The sequence below is a fragment of the Psittacula echo genome (assembly GCF_963264785.1).
Source record: "Psittacula echo genome assembly, chromosome: 5".
Taxonomy (NCBI): domain Eukaryota; kingdom Metazoa; phylum Chordata; class Aves; order Psittaciformes; family Psittacidae; genus Psittacula; species Psittacula echo.
This window is the reverse complement of record NC_137739.1, coordinates 65,350,483-65,377,154: the sequence shown is the minus strand read 5'-3', so window position 1 is coordinate 65,377,154 and position 26,672 is coordinate 65,350,483. Positions and strand designations below refer to the sequence as shown.

The 26,672-nt window shown below is 36.1% G+C and overlaps 1 protein-coding gene across 2 annotated transcripts in view; it reads right to left on the bottom strand.

The window, feature by feature from the left end:
* WDR25 (WD repeat domain 25) overlaps positions 1-26,024 on the bottom strand; it is a gene marked incomplete at its 5' end in the record, with an annotated part of 62,856 nt that extends 36,832 nt beyond the window's left edge. For both annotated transcript variants that reach the window (XM_080620193.1, XM_080620194.1), the window contains one exon: positions 25,308-26,024. In XM_080620193.1, coding sequence (XP_080476319.1) covers positions 25,308-26,024 — 717 coding nt within the window. The remainder of the gene's footprint in view (positions 1-25,307) is intronic.
* Positions 26,025-26,672: the final 648 nt, after the last annotated feature.

Here is a 26,672-nt window from a genome sequence, read left to right as displayed (position 1 = left end):
CAAAGCACGCTCAGGTTGCTCCACAGACTTGTGAAGCTGAAGAGACACGACCCTCTGCTTTTCCATTTTTCAAATACCATTGCTCCCTGGTGTGTCTCAAGGAGGAAAAAAAGATATAACTGCTAACTTGCACAGATTTAAGAGAATGGTACTCCGTGGACCATACTGCTTTTCTGCCCTCATCAATATCTAAATACTGGAATTTCTAACAAATACAGTAAAGGAAGCCCCACACTGTCTCCAAAAAATCATGTCTTTTCTAGTCTGCAAAGTAGGCTCAGAACTGTAGTTCAAAAGATTCTTTGAAAATCAATGGGCCAGAGGGCAGAAGTAGTCCCACAGTAAAATTACAAAAATACATTTGCTGCTGCTGTTGCTTCTTCAGATTCCACACTTGGATGAGGTGCAGCTTTGGGCAGGATTGCAACAGTTAAGTGTCCCTTAAGTATCTCTAACCAATAGCAGTAAGGATAAGAAGTCACTCACAAACAGGTACATTCTTTTGTTTAGAGAATTGAGGCAAGCGAAAGCTAGGAAAAAGAAAAGGAACAAACAGCAGAAAGGTCATAAATAGCCAAGCACGCACTAGGACTGGTAGGTGTACCTAAGCCTCTCCAGCCACGACTGAAAAAAATTCTGATCTCGAATGACATGTAATGCAATATGTATAAATTCCTAGAGTAACTACAGGAAGATTTAGACTTTCGTTGCTGTTTCAATTTGTTTCTTCTTAAAATAGTGACCTAAATATTCTAGTTTAAGTAGAAGGTAAAATTTGTTGAAAGGAGAATTAGAAAATGGGTCACTGTCTTTGCACTCTTTTGTCTAAACATGTAGTTAAACCGTATGAAAACCAGACCTAAGGTCTAGGAAAAACTATGAGCTAAGGTCCAACTTAGAATCTAACCTCTAAGTGTTAATAAACTTATTTTTGTACAATCATGAAGGGTGTAAATAGATGTTCAGATAGGCTATGATTGATGACATTTTGGGCATACCAGCTTAATTTTTAAGTCAAGTGTCCCAAAAAAAAACAAAAAAAAAAAGAATTTCTCATCAGGATTCTGTAAAGCAAGATAAAGCTAACGCATTTTCACATTTTCAGATGTGTTGAACACTTGCTCCAGGAATTTTTAAAAGTGTGCTAGGGAACATATTTTAAATGACATCCATCTTCCTAATCTAGACATGGTGTAAGAAGCATATATAGATGCTGTCATTTGAGAAAGCACTTACATATTTCCACTAGCTTTCTTGTTATAGCAGTCATAACTCAAAACACAATTATCTTACTAACCCAAAGCACAGGACTAGAGACCGACAAAAAAGAGCCAACCTTATTATTGCTTCAATATCTGTGTAAGAGTTCGAAATTGGATAGTTTATTACTAGACTACCCTTACTACTGTAGAAACAAGGAGAATGGAAAGTAGCAAAATATAACAAATTTAATTAGCTGAGAGAGCCAGCATAAGATCTTACCTCATTTTCTTCCCACCAAGAATTTTAATATTAAAATGTTTCAAGTACATTTATCAAAGCAATAAAGTGGAAAATCTACTTTAAAAAAAAAAATACCAAAAAAACCCCCCACAAACAACAGAACACAAAACTCAAAACTTAAGATAGCTCTTTTTTTGTAGGGGGCTTTACCCAGGCAGAGGCAATTTCAGTTATAATACGAGTAGCATACTGCTAACCAAGGAAGCAAGCACTGCTAGAAACTAGTCGGTAGCATGAAAACTGGTTTAAAAAACATGTTAGCAAGCTTTAATTCTGGTGAATGCAGCAAAGGCTGAGTTAAGTACAAGCACTACATTTAGCTTCAGGAGGCAGCACTAAAATACTAAGCACGCCTATGAAATACATTTCCAATTATTTGGTGTGTTTTATTTTAATCTTCCCTCCCACAGAAACTCAGCAGCCCTTTCCCAAGGAAGGCTCCATAAATGTTAATTGCAAAGCTTCATTCAGGTGGTTTTGCCATTAACAGGAAAATAAAAAACTAATCAAAAGTGTACTTTTAGCTGCCATTATCCTATTAAATGATTTCAAGAAAACACTAATAGACTAAGCGAAAACACTGACATTTTCAGCTGGCAAAGGGGGAGACAAAAGAAATAATATAGAATTCTGTTAAAAAACTAAAAACAACCACACACCACTATCACAAGAGGAATCCATCTGACTATATACAATAACAGAATGTTCTTCATAAAGCTTTAATAACAAGAGCTACTGCACTTAACCTAAGCTTGTTTATTTGCCATCTACTCTTGGAAATACACCTAGTGATTCCATACTTCAAAAGCCGGCTTGTAGCACATGGAAGATCTAATCAGCCAATTGATACTGAAAACATACAAGACTTAAAAGTATACAAATTGGCCAGAGTTTTTTCCAATATAAACGATTAATGTAGCCTCCATGGAAGCCTTTGAAGTTAAAACTGGCAAACAGAACTCTTAAGAAACATGTAAATTACTTTTAAAAAGAGTAATGGTAAGAGACTGAACAAGACTGATATAAACATTTCACAGACATTTCTGCTAGAGAATTTGTAAGTTATATATTGCCATTGTATCAAAAGCTAAAGTTTTACCCCATGTCCTAAATTGTTCTCAGAACATACTAATCTGACACACAAATAACTTTTTCCATCCCCTTGATTTAAAAATGGAAAAAATAAAAAAACCTTGGACAATAGTGAATTCCTATTTCTTAGATGTTATTCACGACTAGAATTACAGGAAGACAGACCAGATGGATAGCTGGGACAAGACACTATTTCCATTTGGTGGTTTTCAATATTTTTCCCCTGTTAATTATATGCAATTTCTAGACAAACAAGCTCAATCCTCCAGCATTCACCACCTCTCAGAGGGAGGCCTTCACTTTCAATTGCTTGGATGGCACATACACACACATTTCCTTGTCCAGATGACGTTGCTGAACACTGACAAGCAACGCATGTATGGACCTTGTTACATGAAATATCAGAATGCTAATAACATTTAAACACTTGCTTAAAGTTATGCTAGAGTATTACGTAATTACCCAGAAATAGGCCCTGATACCTTTATAAACTGAAGCTACAGATTAGAATTAGTTTGTTTATAGAGGATGTTCACCCAAAATTAACATCTCTGTGATGAGAACTGAAATAAACTGTCAAAGCGTGAAAAAACACAGGATGAAATCTTGGCCTGTCAGGCCATGCACATGGAAACACAGTAAAAGTTTCAAATTTGTTCAATAGCAGCTATTTCAGAGTGCTTTCATGACACAGCAACTCATTGTAAAATTCGCTTTTTATTAGGGTATAGCTATAGCTGTGCCTGTTGCACTAAAGTCATGCCAGATTTATAGTGAACTATTTTCATTTAACACCTAAGCTTCACAAAGATAACAAAGCTAAACAGGCACCTTCTTTCAGGCTACTTGCACAGAATAACATAAACACTGGATATGTAATAAACTACTTTTTCATGACACCTAGCTTCTGAGTCACACATACACATGAAATAAAGACTGCATCATGACAAATTCTCCTAAATTCAATACACATAGTTGTTAAGCAATGCAGACAAAATTTTACAAAACTCAGTTACTACCTTATTATTGCCAAGACAGACAAAAATCATTGAATCATAGAATAGTTAGGGTTGGAAAGGACCTTAAGATCACCAAGTTCCAAACCCCTTGCCATGGGCAGGGACACCTTACACTAAACCATGCCACCCAAGGCTTCGTCCCACCTGGCCTTGAACACTGCCACGGATGAAGCATTCACAGCTTCCTTGGGCAACCCATTCCAGTGCCTCAGCAACCTCACAGTAAACAACTTCCTCCTTATATCCAACTTCAACTTTCTTTGCTTTTGAATACTGGAACAGGCTGCCCAGGGAGGTTGTGGAGTCTCCTTCTCTGGAGACATTCAAAACCCGCCTGGACACATTCCTGTGTAACCTTATCTAGGTGTTCCTGCTCTGGCAGGGGGATTGGACTAGATGATCTTTTGAGGTCCCTTCCAATCTCTAACATACTGTGATACTGTGATACTGTGATATCCTGTCACTACAGTCCCTAATGGAAAGTCCATCCCCAGTATCCTTATAGGCCCCCTTCAGATACTGGAAGGCTGCTATGAGGTCTCCACGCAGCCTTCTCTTCTCCAGGCTGAACAGACCCAACTTTCTCAGCCTGTCTTCATACGGGAGGTGCTCCAGTCCCCTGATCATCCTCGTGGCCCTCCTCTGGACTTGTTCCAACAGTTCCATGTCCTTTTTATGTTGAGGACACCAGAACTGCACACAATACTCCAAGTGAGGTCTCCCGAGAGCAGAGTAGAGAGGCAGGATCATCTCCTTCAACCTGCTGGTCACGCTCCTTTTGATGCAGCCCAGGATACGGTTGGCTTTCTGGGCTGCGAGCGCACACTGCAGCCGGCTCATGTTCATTTTCTCATCAATCAACACCCCAAAGTCCTTCTCTGCAGGGCTGCTCTGAATCTCTTCTCTGCCCAACCTGTAGCTGTGCCTCAAATTGCTCCGACCCAGGTGTAGGACCTTGCACTTGGCTTGGTTGAACTTCATGAGTGTGGCACTGGTCACCTCGTAAGTGTGTAAAGGTCCCTCTGGATGGCATCCCGTCCCTCCAGCATATCAACTGAACCACACAGCTTAGTGTTGTCAGCAAACTTGCTGAGGGCACACTCAATCCCACTGTCCATGTCACCGACAAAAATGTTTCAGTGTGGAACATAAGCCTAATACAACAATAAATAAATAAATAAATAAATAAATAAATACCAAAGGGGAAAAAACAACAAAATAATACTTCCTTTATTTCACAGAATGGTAACTTAGAGGGTTTGTTATATTGAAAAAACCAATGAAAAAATTAAGGAGACCTTAAATCATGCTGCTACAGTCCATTATGAAGCACAATTATAAGAAGGTAAAATTATTTCAGTGCAAATCCTCAGAGAGGCCATTAAGGTGTCATTAAAAGACCATTATAATATTTAACTTCAACACTAAATCTACGTCATTACAAGTTATACTATCATTTTAAAGAGCGAAAAGCAATTCTCACCAAAAGAGGTATTCTAATTCACAATCATTCTGCTTTCCTCTCTTTTATTTGCAATTTTAAAGTTTGTTAACCTTCTGCTTGCTCATCTAAGAATTAAGATCCAAGTGGTCCAATTTCCAGATGTGCTGGCACTTACAGAGTCATTAATGCCAATGGAAGTTGATGGTGGGGAGTTAATAAACTTTAAGATTCGGATTTAGTTTTAAATTCGGATTTTAATCTCTCAATATTATAGCTTCTACTACAATTTACCCTCCTGAGGGAATATAAACACCACTATTAACTTTTGATTAAGCAATTAGTGGTTTCATACATATAAAGCGTAAGTGTGCAGTTAAGAACAATTAGACAATATATTTATGACCACTTGATAAACATTTGTGTCTGGAAGAATACTAAAAAATTACTTTTACATTCATTAAATACATAGTGACTCTTCCCCTTCAGGCACCAAAGATAGCTTCCCTTTTCAGTGAAGAGATTCTCTAACCTTAGCTTCACTTTCCATTAGAAAGATCATTTCCCTCAAAGGTGAAATAAGTCATTCCTTGAAAAGCTTGGGTTATTTCAGATGCATTTACAAACCTAATCTAGCAGTTATTCCAACATGGCTCTGCCACATTGAAGTGATTGAGCAATAGTTTCACAGGAGACAGGTCAGAAAGAGCTGTCTGGGCCTCAGCATCTTGTGACACCACAGCACACACAATGCTTACAGAGCAGCATCGTGTTACACCAGCACAGCCACAACACAACACAAGTGACTTGCTGCTGAGTGAGGACCAGATGTGTCTTCCTATGGATAAGCAGAGATGATACAGGCACCACTTGGGAGAGGGGCTCAGGGAAACAATTTTGGTCCCAAATATGTTTTTAAAAGGGTTAAAGAGTGTGTTATAAATGGCAATAATCAACAGCAACTCAAAAAAAACAAAAACAAAAACAAAACAAAACAAAAAAAAAAAAAAAAAAAAAAAAAAAAAAAACACAACAGCAATACTAAAATGAGTTTCAATCTGTTTCAGTTTCCAGAACAGAAAAAAAGCTCCAGCGGGGACACAGACTACGGCAGCTACCTTAAACCCTTAAGCAGACTGTCAAGTAATGCACTTTTCTTTTTATGGATCCCTTAGAAGTAAACTCTGTTCCTGAGGATCCAGTAATCACAGAATTAAGACATTACTACTACGTATTAAATGATATTTTTAGAGTATCATTACATTATTGAAGTATGATCGCTACTGTGTGAGCTTTGGCCTATCATTAGTTATAAAGGTACTTCAGCTTCGAACCTCTTATCCAAAATAAATGAAAATTGATTCTCTTCAAAAGTAGCTGATTTTTCAGCTCTGATAATTACAAGCTGAAAGCATGAAGGGTGGAAAGAATCGGAACCAGTGCCTCCTCCTTGGGTAATAAATTATTCCACACCATTTAGAAGTGAAAAATTTTTCCCCAGCCAACTCGAAATACATTTCGGAGTCAAAGTAGTAATCATTTACATATACATACTGTTTAAGGAATATCTAGAACAACTAGAACCTTAAGAACAACTTATGCAGTTAAAAATCAATCATGAGTTTGAATAGTGACAATAGTATTATGAAACAGCATAGACAGATCTAGGTTCTACAAATGAAAGAATATCCCATAATGTGTTGCACATCTGATATTAAATACCACATTAAAGGACAAGATAAAACAGCATCCTAGGTTTTTAAGTATCATACTTTAAGGATCAATATCTGCTTTGATTCTTAAAAGCTTTGAACACTATTTAAACAAACAGCTTTTAAACTTGAGGTTGTCTTTTTTTCTAAAATGACATGTTTTTAAATTAAAGAGCATTTTTAAATGCTGAAGTAGTCCCATATTCACTTAATAAAACCAATCTGCAGTTCATTGTTTGAGAGGCTTTGGTTTGTTTGGTTTTGGGGGGGGGGGGTTGTGGGTTTCTTTAATAGGTTTCATAATGCAGTCATGCACCATCTGACTTCAGTTCACTGTTTTTGTAGTAGCGAACATCTAGTTAAGGTTTGGCCCCAAGCTTCAAATTTTACGGGCACAAAGTTTACTCATGTACAGTGTGTGTGGCACAGAAGTTTGTTTCTTTTAAACAGGGCAGAGAGTTACAAGTTTCAAATATGCATTTATTTTTAATATCACATTAGAATACAAGGCACATTTAAAAAGTAATAAAATCAGTTTCAAGAAATTAAATACAGTAGGAGCTGCATGTCTTACTTGTTTAATGACCAGCATGAGTAGCACAGGTTCAACCCCCTTTAAAAGATATTAAAACAAGATCAGTAAGATAATCTTGCTATTTAAAAATACTTCCAAGGAAGTGGGCAACGAAAAGCAGCACTAACACAATTCAGCGTTTCTTAGACATCATCTGAATTTCTCTCCAGGATTGACTGCTGAGCAGCGAGCTAACAAATTTTATCATCTCTTTAAACTATAACCAAGGTGAGCAAGTACACAGAGTGATGTGCAAAAGTAGCTTAATTTCTGGTAGTACATATTAAAGGTTTAATTCATATGTTGGTTAGAACCTATGGTATAAAGCTGTTCAAAACACAATCACTCTGTAGTTGCTAGTGCTTTTTATTAGTTACATTTCTTTACAGCATTAAATTTGAGAGAAAACCAACATGCTTATTTTTGTTACTTTTATGTATTTTTTCTACATCACCAAGTGAAATCTTCACAGTTCTAGTTTCCTTCCCTGAAACCAAAACATCATTGTTAACAAAAATTTCCTGAAACCATTTTATGTTGCCTGCTCATTTAAAAACTTCAGGGAAATTATACCAATAGACTTTCAAAACACACTGATTTCTTTTGCAAAAGCACATATTTTTATGTTAGAATGCTTTCTATCCTATGTATCATTTTAAAAGACACTAGAAAATTGCAGCCATTTGCAGCATAAATTCTTCATGTAGTGAGATCAAGATCTCCAAACACACCGATCCTTCTTTTGACTTTCATTTTGGCAGACAACTAGAGTTTTACCAGTTGTTTTTTGTTCTTTAGGAGAGGTTCCAAAAGAATGGAGGTGCAAGAGAGGTAAGAGCATCGTTTTTTCCCCTTTCCCCTATTCAAAGACTTGTGAAAATGTTTTGCTTTTCACTGATACCAGACCACTCTAAATATAGCCTTGATGACTAGGAGCCCTTTAAAGGCCAGCAAGACACCTGCAGGGCAGCAAATACCCTTGGACAGAGATACCAGCTCCTCAGACCAGTTCAGCATCCTTCTCACTATATAGCTCCCTCTACTGAAGTACCAAGACCACAAATGAAGGCAAGTGAATCAGTTAAATTACACACAGCACTTAGCTGTCTCTCTAAAAGGCAGGGAAACTGCAACATCTGAAAACTATACTAACCTAGACACACCGGGAACTGCAAAAAGCTGAATATATATTAAGGTGTAGAATCCATGTTACCATGGATTTGAAGATACTTGATTTTGGCTACATATTTTAATATCTAAATGAATAATTAATTCAGGACTGCTCACCATAGTAGAATCCAGAACGGAGTCTGTGAAAAATACTGTTAAATACTGGAAGCTAAAGAGCATCACAGAATGAATAAAATGGTGAGATACAAGTGGTTATTACATTATGGATGTTTGTATTTCCTAGTAATTCACAAGGAGTATAAGACAGATATGGGGAAGTGCAAGGGGCAGATGCTCCAAAGACTTCGGGATTTCTCAAAGATTCATGTTTCACTTCCAGGATATTCAGTGCCTCATGTAAGAATCTGCTGACTCAAAGAAAAGACTTTGCACCACAAATGGGGATGGCAGTCTTCCACAGAGCCTAGGTTTTCTTTAATGTGTGCAGCAGCACACACAAAAGGTATTCCCTCAGCATATTCCTGACATTTAAATGTAGTAGAGACAATCCTGCTCTGCAGTGGCTATCAAGGAAACAAACCAGTTATAAAACATCTTGCCATTTTTTTAAACTTTGTCTTGTAGTTTCCCTCTAAACGCACACCAGAACTCAGTTTTCTTCGTTCAGTGCTGCCATCACTGCAACTATTCTTTGGCACACTCATGGGCCACAGATCTAGGGCTGTTAAGCATGCCAACAAGCTTACTGGGACTGAAAGAAGTCTCACCTTCCCTTCCAGATTCCTCCGTGCTAAAGACAAAACTATTTTGCTTCCACACTTATCTCCACCATGCTGGGTCATTGCACTGTTTCCTGCTCTTCACATCCATGTGTGCCTACCCTAAAGAGAGGGGCACAGTGTTCACCTGTTTCCCCAGTTGGTAAAGCCCCCACCAGCATTACTCCAACTGTCTCAGGTTAACTGAGACTTGATTGATTCACAGTAATTTTAGTGCAGATGTACATCGGCTGTCTCATCCTGTTTTCTTTTTAAATATATTCACTTTTCAAGTGAAGTGATTACAGCAGCTCCTCTTCTCCAAGCAATTTACACAACATCAACATGCATCATTAGAATGCTCAGATTTTTCTTTTTTTTTTATGAGGGAACTCAAGTATCTACATATTAACAGCTTTACATAACACAAAACTGATTAGCTTTTGTTATTTCTCTTTTGCATATCTATGCAATCCATTAGACAGAAAGGGACCTGGCATTCATATGACATATAACAGAAGACTGCAAATATGTTCAATATTCTTCTTTGCACAATAGTTCCTATAACATCATTTAGATTGCCCTACAGTTTCTGTACTCCATACTTTATAACATTTAAACCCTCTCCTGAAAAATCTCAAAGAACAACCTATTACATAAGTCAACCCAAAAAATAAGTGCTTGATAATGATTTCATTAAGGCCTTTATCCCAGAGAGCATTGGTAGGTAACTTGCGAACCTAGGAACATCTAGCCAGCAAAGGGTAAAAGGTAAAAGGTATCTACTATATACCTCCATAGTAATAGTTTAGATATTAAGTAACAAACTTGCACACCTGTGGTTGTGTCATATTAAAGAGACAGTATTACTTTCATTTTACAGATGCTATAAGAGCATACCTTTGAAGCTGGAAATGAAAACAGTTAAGACTTCAAGCTAAAAATCTAGAGCCAAGTTAAAAGCTAGCTTTTTCCTATTTGGATGTTGACATAAAACTATGAGTTAATGACAGAGTTATCAAGGAGCAAATATGAACATACTGACATTTACAAACATTGTCTGCCATTTACAATGAACCCATTTAAGTTGTTTTTAACTATGTAAGTAAATGTAATATTTAGATACCTGTAAAATTACTACCACATTATTACCCTCCTAAAAACTTACTTTCTAAAGCCCGATGAACACTTTATTTTAGAAAGTGAGAATGCACAATTATTCTATTCTATCAGTAAGGGCTGCCTCTGCTTACATTCACATATGCAAACCTACTCGATCATCACATCAGCACAGTGGTAGCATGAGACATCCCACGGTTAAACTCATCCCAGATGAATACCTCTCTGTCTCAAGAGGGCATCACACTAACCCAGCTCTGCAGCTCCTAGTGCCCAAGCTGGCTGATTGCTCTACGCAGTGCAGCACTGAAACATACAAATGAACTCAAAACTTGTACCACAGGTCCCAAAGTGCTCAACTCTTTGGCACTACTGCAACATAAATGTTTAAGCCATACAACCACTCATCAGGTAGAATTTGGTTCAGCATTTCTCACAGCAGTACGACAAGTCTAGAGGAAGTGTTACTTCACTAATAGAAGTATTTAGTTGCATTTACTTCACTATCACTGTAAAACTACAGAATAAATAATTTAAAAAATATAAATTAATGTAAATATTTTGGGTTCAGCTTACTTGAATTTTTAGCAAAATTACAGGCTTCTGCATATTAGCAAAACTTTAAGATTAGTGGCCAATTTTGAAAATATTTTTCAGTATCTAAGTCCTATTTAAGCACATATAAATGAACAATTTATAAAATAAACAATCATCATGTCAGCAGCTGCATATCAAGTTTTTTGGTAAGCCAGGCTGTGTACAGAAATACCCAAAAACAGATTTCTCATCAGTCCTTCTGAAGAAAAGAGTCCTTCATGTATAATGGTGGGAAAAAAATTCAGCAGCGCTGTGTGTTTCAACCCATTTGACATAGCAGACATGGGTGAAAGCTTTTTGACACTCAGAACATTACCATTCAGTTAGGATGGGTCTATGATGTCCTCCAAATACAGTCAAAACCAGTTACTTGTGAGAAGCTTGTTTTCGCCAAGTCATTCTACAAATTATTGGAAAATTATTATTGGTAAGTTTCTCCGACAAAGTCCTTACCACTTCCAACACTATTTTCACATAATACATTGAAGATCCTTCACAAACAAATTCATGTCATTATTTCAGCTTTCTATCACTCAGCTTCTTCATCTGCATTGCCATCACTAGATTACTTTCACCACTCTAAACAATACTGATCACTCCCTTGGTTATGCCTTCACCTACCTGCAGTTATCTCCACTCCCACTGCACAAAGCACAGATAATTAGTTTAATTAATCTTCATGACTATTTCTAAAATTCAGTAGCTTTTCTTGCTGTTCTCTGAATAGCTTTGAATGGATGTCTGAGAATTCAAGCATTTGTTTAGCATGCAGCAGATGCTGTCACAAGTTAAAAACTTTATTGTAAGGCGCTTAATATATTTCACAATAAAATTTTTCTGTAGTTATACATTACCAGGATTTCAATGGACACCCCATTCACACAGTTGAATGAAGTGTGCAGACAAAGTGAATATCCAGTTTGTATATACAAGCAACTGACAAGTGGTTTTCAGCTCATTTAAATCTCTTTATATCTAAGTGTATATAATTTAATACAGATGTACACACAGGCACACAATCACATGTAAAGTGCACATCTGAAACAACGAAACAAGGAAGAAAGATTTATTTTTTTAAAGGAAAAAGCTTGATGAGAATCCCTTGACATCTAAATTAAGTTTCTGCATGAAAGGCAGAGAAGATAGAAGAGGGAAGCTGGAAACTAGAACAGAGAAGATTTTCTAGGATCTATGAAGGTTTGGCTTTTGGTTTGTCGGGATTTTTGGGGTGTTTTGTTTTTTTTTTTTTGCTGTTGTTGCAATGTAAGCTATCTTGGCTTGTATAATGCTCTTTGCCAGGAAAAAGAATCCTTACAGAGAGAAAGACATATGGAACATAGGTGCTATGGCTGAAAAAACCCTTCTAGGATTACCATAAGACATATTTCTTTAGCTAAATATATCAACACACCTTTGTAATGCCTCATGATGGGTCTAGACTGCCAGTCTAATCTGCTACTGCTTCTCTCTTCTTGCTCTGCTAAGAAAAATAAAGAAAAAAAAAAAGTGATTGCTTTTTTCAAAAAGCAAAAAAATATATACAGCCTGATTTGCATGTTAAAAACACTGGCCAGATGTAGCAGAGCAAATGTAATGCGACAACTGATTCTCCTTGCAGTGCCAGAGGTAAACATACCAAAGATCTAAGCAATAGTAATGCTTTAAGAATAAGTAAAACCTTGTTTTTATACTGCTAAACCTTTAGTAGCAAACGTTTTTCACAGTGGGTAAGAAATTCCAGAAACGTAAGTGCTACCTTGAGTAATTATTGTTAATTAACTAGCAATGAGGTACTATTTCCAAATGTGACATTTAAAGCACATAATGTGATTGTGAATATTCACAAAGATAATTAAGTTCATCTGCTTCAAGCCCTTGATTTTAGCATATCTGAAAACACCTCTTAAACTATCATCAGACCTGTAATCAAGTATTTTGTTGCTCTGGAAAATTGGATACCTTTGCTTACTTGCTAATATAGAGATATGTGTTCAAATGCAAGTATGTGGCTTTTGTTAAGAAACTCTCCTTCAGGCAAAAAGCTGAAGAAAAAAAACCCAACCGCTAATTCTGATTGTCTTCTCAGAAGAGACAGTTAAAAATACATTCCTTACACCATCAGATGGAAATGAAACAAAAAATGACTGAGCTTCCTTAATTGAACTCAAGAGCACAAGACTAACATGAAGAATCCTTGTTTGAAAGTATTCATCATCAAGCCAAGGATACCACTACTTTGCACACTGTATACCACATTGCACGCTCTACCCACATTGTATACTTTCTTCGATCTTGTTTGCAGCTAAGTCAAATGCATTACCAAAAGAAAAATTCAATCAAATTCAGGGATGAAATACAATGTATAATGTAAAAATGTGAAAAATCAGAAAAATCATTGACATGATTCTGTTGGGGGGAAAAAGTTATAACCATTACTGTCTTCAGAGAAGGAAGAAGGTTTGATCAGGACACTGATCTTGGTCCTGATCAAGACTTCTTGGAGAAATAAACCCTGAAAATAGGAAAAAAATTGACCCCAAAATCATAGTGTCAGAACAGTCATGCCTTGTTATTTTATCCTTTATTCTTTTAAGAGTAAAAAAAGATTCTTTCTGCTAGAAAAAAGATGAATGAATAATGTGCTCCAAGACAGAAAAGAAACATTTAGACAGCATTCTGAAGTACAACAGATTAAATTTACTCTATTATTCTCCAGCTATTTAACATGGAGGATTTTTAATTAGTCAAAATACCAGTGTGAATAATAATATGCTGTAAGGATGTCCTACTGGTCTGTATCTCTCAACCCAGTTTGACTAGCAGTTTTATTCTATACCTGAAAAGTCTCTCCTGGTGGAAGTTTTGTCAATGTTTATGTTTGGAGAGAAAAATAAGCTGAAATCTATCTAGGTAAAAAAAATAAATAAATAAATAAAATCCAATGTTCTGAAAGTGCATAGTGCCAATAAACTCCTGATCCTGTCTAAAAGACAGTTCCTGCTACTGCCCAGCTTTAGTGACCTGCTTCAAAGGAGCATTACAAGCACTGGCAATGCCAACTGCCCAGAGAACAGAGCAGGGTACACAACACTCAATGCAGGTCATTAATCCCCAAGTCTGTACCCTGGTTATAACAGTAGACATTGCTCAGGAGGATGCCATCCTCCAAGAAGGCATTGGTCTTTTTCTCATCAGCAAAAGGACATTACCTGACCTTAAATAGCACATACATCTCAGACTCCTAATTCCAGGTGTGGGGAGAACTTCAAGAGATCTACATGTTACCCATCTTCCCCAATATCTGTTTTCTTAAACTGTAAATGGACTAAGAAATCAAGAAAAGAATGTTTATAAAATCTCTGGAGATGAATAACACTGAGCATTAAGACCATGTAGCTGTACTCCTACTAAAGACAAGTTCAGATAAAAGTGATCTTCAGTTAAACCAGTCAATAAAATCACAACTGTAGGTCTCCAACAACTGCTCAAGGCACATCTCAGAGAAAAAAAATAAAGGAACCTACTTAGGCTGATCCAAAAAAAGAAATACAATGGAGGAGTAAAACTTAATATAGATATTTCTTGTCCCTCTATTTTGTGTAGGAACACCATAAATACTGTTGAAACGCTTTCTTACAAATTCAGTAACAGTCACTTTTGGAAAATTTAATGAGACCTACTTCTGATTCCAAATAAGTGGTCAGCTGAATAAAATGGGCAGTGGGAAGTTACATTACACTAACATAACTAAATTTAAAAGGTTTGGTTAACCCTAAAGCAAGCCACATACCCAAACAGACGTTAGTTGAAGGCCAACTGCTATGGCACATGTCCTCAAAGCTACTGCAGATTTTAATACCCACAGAGCAGCTGAGCACTCTCCAAGGGGTACTGCTTTTTCAGAATAACAAAATCACATAATAGAAGGAATAAATAAGAAGAAATTTTTCACTGCTGAAACTATATGGGAAAAGAATAACATGACATACATTTGGCAGTTTGACTTTAGACTGCAACAGTAGTATGTTAAGAATGATATAAATGCATTCAGGACACCTAAAAAGTACAGTCACAGTCGTGGCTATTAGTAGTTAGTATTCATGCCTAGAAAACACTTAAGCAATCAATATCTTACCAGCACACAAAGGAGAACAACTTCAAATGTATTACAACTCCCCAGGAGATAATTAGCTAAATAACTATAGCCATTTATTAAATAATCTGATTTTCCCTTCACCCTTATGTATCATATTCATTAGCATCAATCACTTCCTCAAGTCGCACACATTTATGCTTTATTAAAAAAAGGGACTGTTTAAGTGTTAAACACCTCAATTTCAGCCTTGCAGCACTTTGGAGGCAAACTGTCTAAAGTGTCCTGAATTCCCACAGGTAACTCAGGACTGGATAGATATGTTCACAAAAACATAGCCCATAGATTCTTGCATCCCACAGATTTTGATCACCCACTGCTGGAATAAGAAACACTGTTCTAGACAGAACATAAGCACAGTCTTAGCAATTGTACTCCCCAGCTTCTGAAACATCTATTTGCTGTTGACCTATGACTTACTGCTTGAAAGCAGGAGACAGAAAACCAACACTGACCAACTCTGAAGTTGTTTGTTTCTTGGTTTTGGTTTTTTTTCCTTAAGCTTGGGTTAAACAGTGGCTATCAAAATTCAGAACTTATCTATTTGTACTTCACTTCAATATCATATTTTTTTTTAATATAAAACTGTGAATCAACTAAGGCCACTCATGCTTTACAATTTTATATTGATATATTCACATATATGAAAATCAGATAACCATCTCTTCTATTCATACAGTCAATAAAACAAATAAGCACAAACACAACAAATAAAAAGGAGCAATTTAAGCTGTCTCATTCTTGAACATTATCTACCAGGAGAACCTGACACAGCAGGGACAACAGCTATGCAGGAGCTCCCCTGACCAAAGGTGAGAAGTGGCAACTGCGTGACATCACAACAACACTGGATACATTGTAAGCAGGGCCACAACTGGAAGTATTTGTGCAATAGCACAAAGTAACACATTGCTACATCAGTTCTAAAAATATTGGTAACCAGTTGTACTTAAGGACAAATTTCTACCTTTAAGAAATAATCTAATCCACATTTACAGGCAAGTACTGTCCCATCCCTAACATTCACCAGGTAGCTTTCTTATTTTAAGAAGTAGTTATTGCAGCCTTATTGCCCATACTTGGATTAAGTAGTATCTATGAGGGGCAGTATACAGTTAGTGACTTAGAACAGCTATCTGAAAACCAGAGTTTTAATGAATCTTGCATTCTTTTATCAGTGAGCCTGGGCAAGTAACGTATTCTTTACAACTCTTCATTCTTTCAACTGAAAAATAAATTGTTTCTTATTCCCAAAGCTATGTTAATAACTGGAAAAAAAATTAAAAAAAATAAATAAATCCTAGGCTATGGTAAAATAGATGCAGTCTGAAACCCACTGATGTCACTGACATAACCCAGTCTCAAACACGAGCACAACTAGGTATCTAATTATGAAAATAAACTACTAATTATGTCAAGCAGCCATGTGTTTTGCTGGCAGTGAGGACATTCATAACTAGTACTATTTCAATACTAGCAAGAGATTGAACCACCTAATTAATTTTAATTTCTTCTACATTGTTAACATAGTGTTAGCTTTAACATATCCACCAAGCCTTAACATGTTTATATGACTATGTCATCCCTAACCACCTGCATCCTTAACTGCCACCCTTTCCATAGGGAACCAGCTGTGCCCTTCTTCATTGTGTAACAATATAGAATCGCAACCACTAGTCCCAGTATTCAGAATGAGAATTTTTTTTTTAATGAGGAAATCACAATCTGGATAAAGACAAGAAGGTTAGAGAACAGGACAAAACCTGACTTTAGAAAGCAACATCTTACACAGTTGGCACATACATAATATACAAGCAGAGGCAGTCTTTACTATCTATCATGCCCAGTATCTTTAATCTATTAACCAACTGATGTTCGTATAATTACATTTTTAGATGTGTCCCAGAGGAAAATCAGCAGTTTTATTTAAATAAATAAATAGATAGATAGATAAATAAATAAATAAATTAAAAGCCTCCACAAGCACACTGAAGGTGAAGTTCAGTCACAGTATCCGAATCAGCCAGTCAGCCAGCACAAAGGTACTGCAAGACAAGTCAAATGCAGTTCCAGACTGGCCACAAAATGCTTACTTTGCAGAGGGATGATTAATGAAATGAAACAAGTTATGCATAATAAAGGACAGTAAGTCATTAGTTCCACAGTAGTGAAGCAACTTTTCTAAAGAACAACGGAGTTTTTAATATTTCTTTCCCCTTTAATCTAAAGAGAATCTACAACTAACAGTTGTCTTTATAGAGAGAAAGCAAAATGGCATTCAAGTTCTTTCTATCAGGCTTCATCTAAAGAACAAGTGTTAACAACCTTTGGTACATTCACTAATATTATGACCTTACAGATGCAGCTATTCCACACATGCCAAAAATAAAATCTGCTTTAAAAAAAACCAAGGACATGAACGTAGTAAAAAGAATAGAAACTTCAGGTAAATTTTTTTTTCTATTCCTGATGCTAGATAAATCCTACACAGGTATTCTCTCTATAGAACCTGTAAAAGTAAAGCAAAGCTTCTCAAGAATGTTCCCTTGACAACATCAACAGACCAAGAGAGCTAAGGAATTGAAGTCATAAGGTGCCTTGTAGATCTGTTAGCAGATTATTAAAAAAAAATTAGCAGTGTCAAAGATGCATCTATAAAGCTAGACTGCCAGAAAAGAAGCAAAGTCAGACTGATATTATTTATAATTTTAAACAGCAAAAAAAAGTCACAATTTCTCAACTGTTAAAAAAAAAAAAAAAAAAAAGATACTTCCATAATGTATTACAGTCACTTAAGAACTTAAAACTATCCTAGTTCAACATTTTCCAAGCACTAAAATCTTAACATTTTCACCAGCAATCCCACTGAAGCATCCAGAAGGGGGATAACACTACCGTACATTTCTCCCATCTCAGGTGACATTGTGATGTTAGACTGCACAATAGCTGCCCACACAGATCCTACACATAATTGGAAGACTTATTTTATGACATTATCAGTTAAGCTTCATTAGAGACACTACTTCATAGACATCTCTATGACTGTTTCTACCTTGGTAGGGTGGCTATGCTGGAGGGGAGGACAAGATTGCTTATTTCTCTTCTATAGGCTATTCCAGATACACTTAGTACACAGCTGGAAGAGTTCTCAGAAGAAAGGAAGTGCAGAACTCAGCCATTCAGGACACATGGGTTTCTAAGAAAAAAAGTCAAAAACTTAATATTCTTGATATTTCTGTAAGTAGTGACACAAGTAACCAAAACTCTTTTTAGGTAACATGAAAAAACAGAATCTTTCCTTCCACATCACTGTTAAGAATACACAAAAGTCACTTTCCATCCTTTTGAATTTCCAGAGAAAGAGAGGTTTTTGAAATAACATTGTCAAAAAAGCCATGCCCCCAATGCATGTCACCTGTGGCCACTTGGCACCTATTGGTCAATGTCAACCAAATTTCACAGAGGCTTCAGTATTTTTCCCCTCAAGACTTGATCAAACTAAGCAGCTGAATAAAAGGGAAAAACACAGCCGAAGCTTCAAAGGAGAGAGAAATTGAGACTACAGCCAGCCTCAAGATACAGCCAGGCTCCATTAGCTCCACAATTCTTAGAAGAGCTAATTTGAATTTTTCTCTAAGTAATTCCCAATTCTAGGGGGAAACACAGGCATACTAGCTGTGCCATGAAATACCCATCTTCTCCGGCTCTTCTCCCCCATAGCCACATCCTCCAATATGACCTTAAAGCAGTCACAAATGCTTTGTAAGACCACTTGAGGTACTATTTTTGTATTCTTTAACTAGATAGTAATTCAGGAGACATTTGCAAGTGTAAAGAAAAACTAATGCCCTTACAGAACTGAAACCCTAACGCAGAAGCTGAAAGGTTCACTGCATTTTTGCCCTGTTTTTGGGGGGCTGGTTTTGGGTTTTAGTTGGTTTTGGTTTGGGGTTTTCATTTTGTGGTTTTTTAGCACCAGTTTTCACACAAGTGTTAAGATAAATTCTGATTCAAAGCAGGACTGATTTTAGTTCTTGTTACTGCAGAAGAAAAAAAACCACAATGGACTATCAAACAGCACAGAGATCAGGATGGTGTTATTTATACAGAAAGTGTACTCCTTTGAAAAAAATCCTTTGAGGCACAAGATTGTGTCAACTACTAAAAACATAAAATAAACTACACAAGTCATCTCCAGCTGTGGATTCTGAGAAAGTGAACAAAGGCATTACAAGGATCTCTGTTTCCTTGACAACAGCATTGCTGGAAACAAAATAATTAAAAAATACATCTCTATGTACCAGTGATTTCTAACTGTATCTAGGTATTAACATGCCAAATGTGGAACAACCTTTACCTACATGTACCTTTGGGATGAAGAGACCAAAATCCACCACCTTCAAGAACTGTTCTTTGCTGACTTTTGTTAATGGCTTTTGCAGAACAGTTGTGTGACAGCTAGCTATTACATCTTCACCTGCATTATCATCTAGCCATAAGCACAGTCAGAAGCTTTAACTTATTGTCAAGCACATTCCTTCCATCAACAAGCTTAAAGTGCTTCAAAAAAATATACTTAGTTCTAAATGGACAAGGGAAGAAGGCCAGAACAAGGCATCATAAAGAAACGTCAGCTTCACTATTTCAGAATAGCTTATTTAGTGGCCTCTTCAACAAGAAAGCAAAGCTTTTCTCACACATCTTAGGTAAGCAGCACACAAGCTCTGGAATATAGGTGTTTGTCACTTCCAAGATAAAGGGGAGAACTGGTTATTTTTAAAATACAGGATTAGAAGCGTACCAGCATCAGAGATACCTTTTTTAAGTTCCAGTTAAAGTGGAACATATGTATTAAACAGTATGACTGTCCCAAATTCTCATCTTATGCATCAGCTACAGTCAAAGGAGCATTGCCACAGTTAGATTTTAAAAATTAATCTAAGAATTGCAATACTTAGGGCACCAGCAGCATGATAGCTAATAATACTTAGCGAAGACTTTGAATCTAGCTTAGCAGTGACAGGGCTATGGCCGTTTGACAGCTATGCAAGAGTGTATAGGAGATACGCTGGCAGTTTAAATTTATTCCTCATTAAAAACACATGCATCTGACATAACAATGAAAGAAACACTGCCTATTTCAAGTTAATTGTGTGCAGAATGGTTGAAAACTGCAATGTTAGTTTGTTACCTCGAGGCAGAGTAACAGCAATAACTAGGAAATCTGCATTGCTACCATCAGTGCTACACATATTATATGTATGAATGGAGGTTACCATGTTCCCTTACTTTCAGTCCAATACAACAGACCAAGAATAAGAAATTCCTGGAATATATTACTATGCTACCTTTCTCCTAATGAACACACAACTGCAAAATAATAAAAGGTTTTGAAAGTATGAATAAAAATGGTATTTATCATAGTACTTGATATATTCCTGGAATCAAAATCATTAAATATCACCATTATGGGTAATATACCACTCTAGACCTAATGATCACCGAGTCTCATAAAATTGCAGAAGTATCTGAAAGAAAACTCTTCGATATCAAGCTACAAAGGTTAATGACTTTGGAGCTCAGAACTCCCCTGATTTGAAAATAAGCAGAGACCAAAAGAGGACTTATAAAGGCACTATAAACCTTTGATTTGCTCTTTTTCTCTAGGCATCAACTTATGGACCCTACTAGAGACTGACCATTTGGCTTAGACAGAGCCTTGGTCTGTCTGAACCAGTACAGCTGTTCTTGTGTTCTTAGTCATGAGAAGTAGGCAACACCTCTGTTCAACAGGCTGACATTATTAACTAATTTTAAAGACTTTTACTTTCCTTGTATAGATTTAGCTACAGATTTACAGATTAAAAGGAAACACAGTTCAACTAGTCAAGTAGGGAAAAAATACATTAGAAAAACTTCCAAAAATGTGTACAAATCATCCCATTAAAGGGCTATTAATACACATTCTGTGTACTGAAGAATCACATTACTTTCTTTCCTTGGTCCTGTTCATGAGTGGAGGATTAAAGTGCTGAAAATTAAAAAAAAATACTTTGCAACATATAGAACACCTGCTGTAAAGCTCTAAACAGAAAATCAGGAATACACAAATAAAAGTTTAAAGATTATATAAAGATGTTACCGTAATTTTAAGACAAAAGAGGAAATACGGAATAATGGTATGGGAGGCCTGAAGTTATGAACAACTGCTAAAAAGCCAAGTCCAGTATCAGTAACTAGTGAAAATGTTTACATCTTTGTGGCTACGTAATTACAAGGTCTTCCAAATAAAAAGCACTAACAATATAAATGCAAGATTCTGCAATTGGTAAACATGTCTTGCAAGAGACTACCTAAGGCAAATAGCTGTATTCAACAGTAACCTGTGATTTTGAATTCTATATTTGGGGTTCTAAACCAAAAACATGTTGAATATCCACACTATGGAAATATAGTAGTAACAGTGTTGCGTCTCAAAATTTATGCAAAAAATACTAGACGAGATACTAAAATCACAAACACTATTTTGGAGTTTTAGGTAGGCAAAACCAAAAACAAGAGTAGTACCCTCTTTTTCATTTACGGCAGCTATTCAAACAGAAGGTAGATAAGAAGTGTTATCCAAAGAAAACAAATTTAACCAATTGTGTTTCACAATCCTTAAAATATATACTTAAAGTAAAAACATAAGCCACTGACAATACAGTTAAAATGTAATAGTGAAGAGCGCTGCCACAGCAAAGCAAGAGCTCTCAACAGTACTTTCACTAACCTGAATCAGGTTTCTTGCCCCTTTCTCCAGCTACCTAGACTGGAAGTACTATCTCCTTCGCCTTCCAAGGGCAATTCTAAGAAAATAGAGGGTAAAAGACTTGTCAAAGCCTAAATCTAAGCTTCCCTCCCCCATTCCTTACAAATTTAAGATTTAGCATGGAATATTCTTGTATTAGTGCTCCGGATTTGAAGAGCTGTGGGCAATTAATCTGCAATATGTATCACTTCCCATATGAAGCTGTACCTTAATTCCAGGTTTCTACAAAATCTTCTTATACTTTTTGCAATACAAGCATAAACTTTCAATTTTGGTCTTTCAACGCACAACGTGGAGGCAAACATTAAATTGTCCCAGTCTTTATAGGCACAGTTTAGTCATCGTTCCTTTTTAAAATGCTGAGGAGCCCCATCTGCTGGTAGAAGTATTACTCTAGAGAATTACAGCCCTGAGCTGGTGATTTTTTTCAATTGTACCACTTGATAACTGGGGTATTTAAACGCAGCCATACACAAAAAATAAAGAGCAAATACTTTAAATGAAAAATGTAAAATTCACTGAAATAGTACATGAAAGTTTTAAGAGGAAAATAAGCACGTAAGAATGTATAAAAGATGAAAAACTGCAAAACTGGCTAAATACCACAAAAATTGCATTCAACTAAAGATATTTTTATTTAAGCACAACTTAAACTACCATACTCCGTCAAATATGCTTAGACAGAACTTTCGGTTCTGAGAAATCTCCACTAATATTGGACTATTCAAAAGATATATGCCTTGATGTATAGGTTGAATGTAAGGATTAAACTCAAGATATTTTCACATTAAAATATTCAGTCACATCTATTCACATGACTAACTGGAAGTACAGAGTTTTGCGGCCATGGATTAACTACTCTCTCTGATCATACAGGGATTTTAGGCTTCTAACTCTGTTTTGAGTTTTATCTGAATCACATGTTGAAAATAAATAGTGCAAACATCCTGAGCATCTGTAAATTCCCATTAAAGAGAAAGAGGACCAGCTTCCACTGCCCAGATTTAGACTAACAATTCTAAGCAAAAAAGGTAAGCTGTGGAAGGTACAGGATCAGAAAAATAAAAAAGTGTATCTGTATCTTCGACCGGTTGCTTTATGCTTATATCAGAAAATGCACAACTTCAGGCAGCAGCAGCAGGCAGCCAAAACATTCTCAGAAGATAAACTACTGCTGTCATAGTCATTATAGATTTATGGACTTGTGACCCTAGAAAGTTAAAGAAATTAGTTTGGTAACATCAAGTCAATACTTTAGCTAAACGTGCCCTCTACTGGCCTGAAAGGTACTTGTGTAAAGGTGCAAACTGAAGATCCTACTGCTCATACCATTACAGTCTTCAATTTCATTAAGAAATAACAGTAGGAAGCATTCACGGGTATTTCTCTACAGGTAACCTTCCAAAATGCAGAACTGTGCTTTCATATACTTTGTAACAGTCATATTATTACTTTATTAACGTTTTATTCACATGCTCTGAAGTGTTGCCACTTTTTATATTAAATTACCATGGTTTGGGGCACCTAGAGCAATTACATTTCTTCAAAAAACAAATCTAATGTTAAGGAATGCTTCCAAACAGTAATCTTTCTTTCTGCTTAGAATACAAGACAGGCTATTACTTCCATTTTTTAATAATTTTACATTGCAATAACAACTTTGATTTTAGATTGTTTTACCAAATTTAATACATTCATAATTCCTCTTATCAGTAAAATGAGCCTCTGGGGTAGTAAACAAATATTAAGCATATTGTGTTACAGTTTAAAACAAAAAGTCAAATTCAGACATATTGAAGTTAGAGGCACATAAAGTTTCATACAGTCCTAATTTAAATTGCTGTTTACAAAAAACATTCATCAGTACTTTTGCATATCTTAGTGTCTTCCTTCTAAGTTCTTCAAGTAACACCCAAGATTTAACTTATTCAATATGTCAAAGAATACCTGCAAAGAAAAACAAAAGTACTTTTTTTCCTCCATTTAATCTTTAAGAGAAAGACGTAAAAAAATCTTGGGAAAGAATATGAAGGAGGAATTACCCACAGCTCAAAGTATTCAGGCTTTGGTGTGATGGTGTGATATGTTATGCTGACTACAGAAACAGTGACATTTCAGTATTATAACTGAAAAGAAGATAAGCAACTGAGAGGAGTAAATTTGATTCATGCTATAAATCTGGACTTTTCTGCGAGCATCAGTGATTTAATAGACACTAGGAGAAAAAAAGCAAAAACTCTGTTCAACATTCAAGAACATCAACTGCTTCAAAGATGCAAAGTGAGCACACATAGGGTCCCATGGCAAAACTGGGGAAAAAGGAAAAAAAAAATTCTAAGAGAAGTCATACAAAAGCCAAACTAAATGAAACTCCAATTCTCCACTACAAGTTAAACAGCAAAATAGTTTAAAAGAAACAATCTCAATTTTAAGAAGAAAATTTAACAGTATCTTTTCCTACATGAAATCAGAATTTAAAATCAGGTTTTAAAGTTCGAAAACCTCTCCTGAGGTTTTAGAAGCATGCTGATACAATGGGTGTTCTTCTTGCTTCTTTACTTACTAAGGTTTATTTTAAAGGGTCAAATTTAAAAATAATTGTACCTGCTATGTTAAATACAACAAAGCATGCCTTCCACCAAGAAGGACACTTTCTGGATGCTCTTATCAAAACCATGTGCCTGTGTAAACCCACTTCAGACTACCATTTGAACCCAGAGGTGGCATTAGCACTGTATCTGGGAAAACGGAGACATAAAATACTTTTATAATAGACAATGTTAAAATAAGACTCATTGGACTAAATTAATACACAAAAAAACTGAAGCCAGATTCACTAAAGCCAGAAGGAAATTTCACTTTAAGTATTGAACAATTAACCCTTGAAACAACATTAAAGTGGGAAGACACCTTAGATCATGACAGGACAGCTTTCTGGGATGCAAAACATCAGTTCAGATGAAAGACTGAACTGTCAGACCTTAGGCCTGACAGAAAGGTAAAGTTCCTCAAAATATTATTCCAGTATTGGCAGTCAATTGTTTAATGACTGAAGGCAAAATCTGTAGTCAGACCATAGTGCCTATGGCCACTGTGAAACTAAAATAGGAAAAAATGAAAACATTAATACACATCACAAGAAATGACCTAGCAGAAATATAACTTAAGATCTAAAACACTGACATGCCCAATAAAAAAAAAAAAAAAATTGTAGGTATACTGAAGGATCAGGCTGCAAGTTCATAACTTGCAAATGTACTTAAAAGCAACTCCTTAAATTCTGAATACATTGGAACTGTTAAACACACACAAGCAACAATGTTATTCCCAGATCATTATTTAATGGCATACTTTAAAGTTTGATGATTGATCCGCAAAGCATCTTGTTCTACATTACCTTGACTGTTTTGTCCATAGAAGCAGAGAGAAGCATGTGACTTTGTTCCCATACAGGACACCACTGGATTTCATTGACAGGGCCACTGTGTTTAGACATGCAAAATATTAAGCTTTTGGGGACTTCAGTTAATTTATATTTGGATCCCAAATATGGCTTAATGAATTCAGAGATCTTTCTCAAATTCTGCTCTCCTGATATGCCTAGCTTAACATCACAATCTGAGTTTTCTCTCTGATCACATTCTTTTTTCTCAGGCATACTGGAATTTTCTTGACGCAATCTTTTAGGGATATACGGTCTAATCCCTTTTACAGCAGTAGAACTGTCTTTATGTATTCTCTTGTGGGAAACGCCATTTCCAGAGTTTGTTGAAGAGCTTGATGCTTGTTCATAGTTTTTGTAGGACATACATAATGCAGTATGGCCAGAGTACGCTCTCTTACAATAAGGAGATGTCAAATCAGCGTTGTTATTCTGTACATAATGCTCAGAGGCATCTTCACAAGCAGTGCTTGTGCCAGAACAGTCCGTGTTCTCAGCAGGCTGCATTTCATATGTAGATTTTGTACCCAAACTACCAGGTGCAAAGTACTGAACACAATTCACAGAAGAACTTGGCTGGCCTGTTTGTTTGCTGGAAGTATTGGGGACTTCAGTGTTTTCAGTTTCTGTCTCAGAGTCTGAATCATCATAAGCAACCAGTGACAAACTCATTATGGCTAGACACAGCAGACTCCAGAAATCTCAGTGCTGGAATCCTCCAAAAATATGACCTAAAATAAAGAATCAATTATTCAGAGCAAAATTTATTAGTCTGCAACTTGAGTAACGTAAGGATATAAATATGCTTTTCTTCATATTTACCCCACAACTTTTATTACTCTTTATTAATGGAATTTATTCCTCTATTATAACACATGTGCACATTCAATTATGCACCACCATTTGCCTCCAAGCACTTTACATACATTTTTAATGCACTGCAGAGATGCATTTGCATACCATAAAACAATGAAAATGAGTATGAAAACAAACTTGCAAAGTAAGTACTGCAAATCACTTTCACCTTACTTGCAGCAGCACTTCCCCTCCTACACAGAAAAAAGATGGTAATTAATTATGCAGTGTTTTGGTGTGTACATTTCAAAGAATACAAATACTACAATTATTTTGGAGTCAGTCTAACAATATCTACTTCTTAACAGTAAAAATTACTTGAGAGAAGTATGAAGGGGTTCAACTGTCAACAAAAAAAGTAAACGTGTTTTTGACCCATTCAGCAGTCTTCCAGTGTCAGGATATTTTCCAAATGTATACACACAGCAAGTTCCACCCAGCCTTTATTTTTACAGGACAGAATTA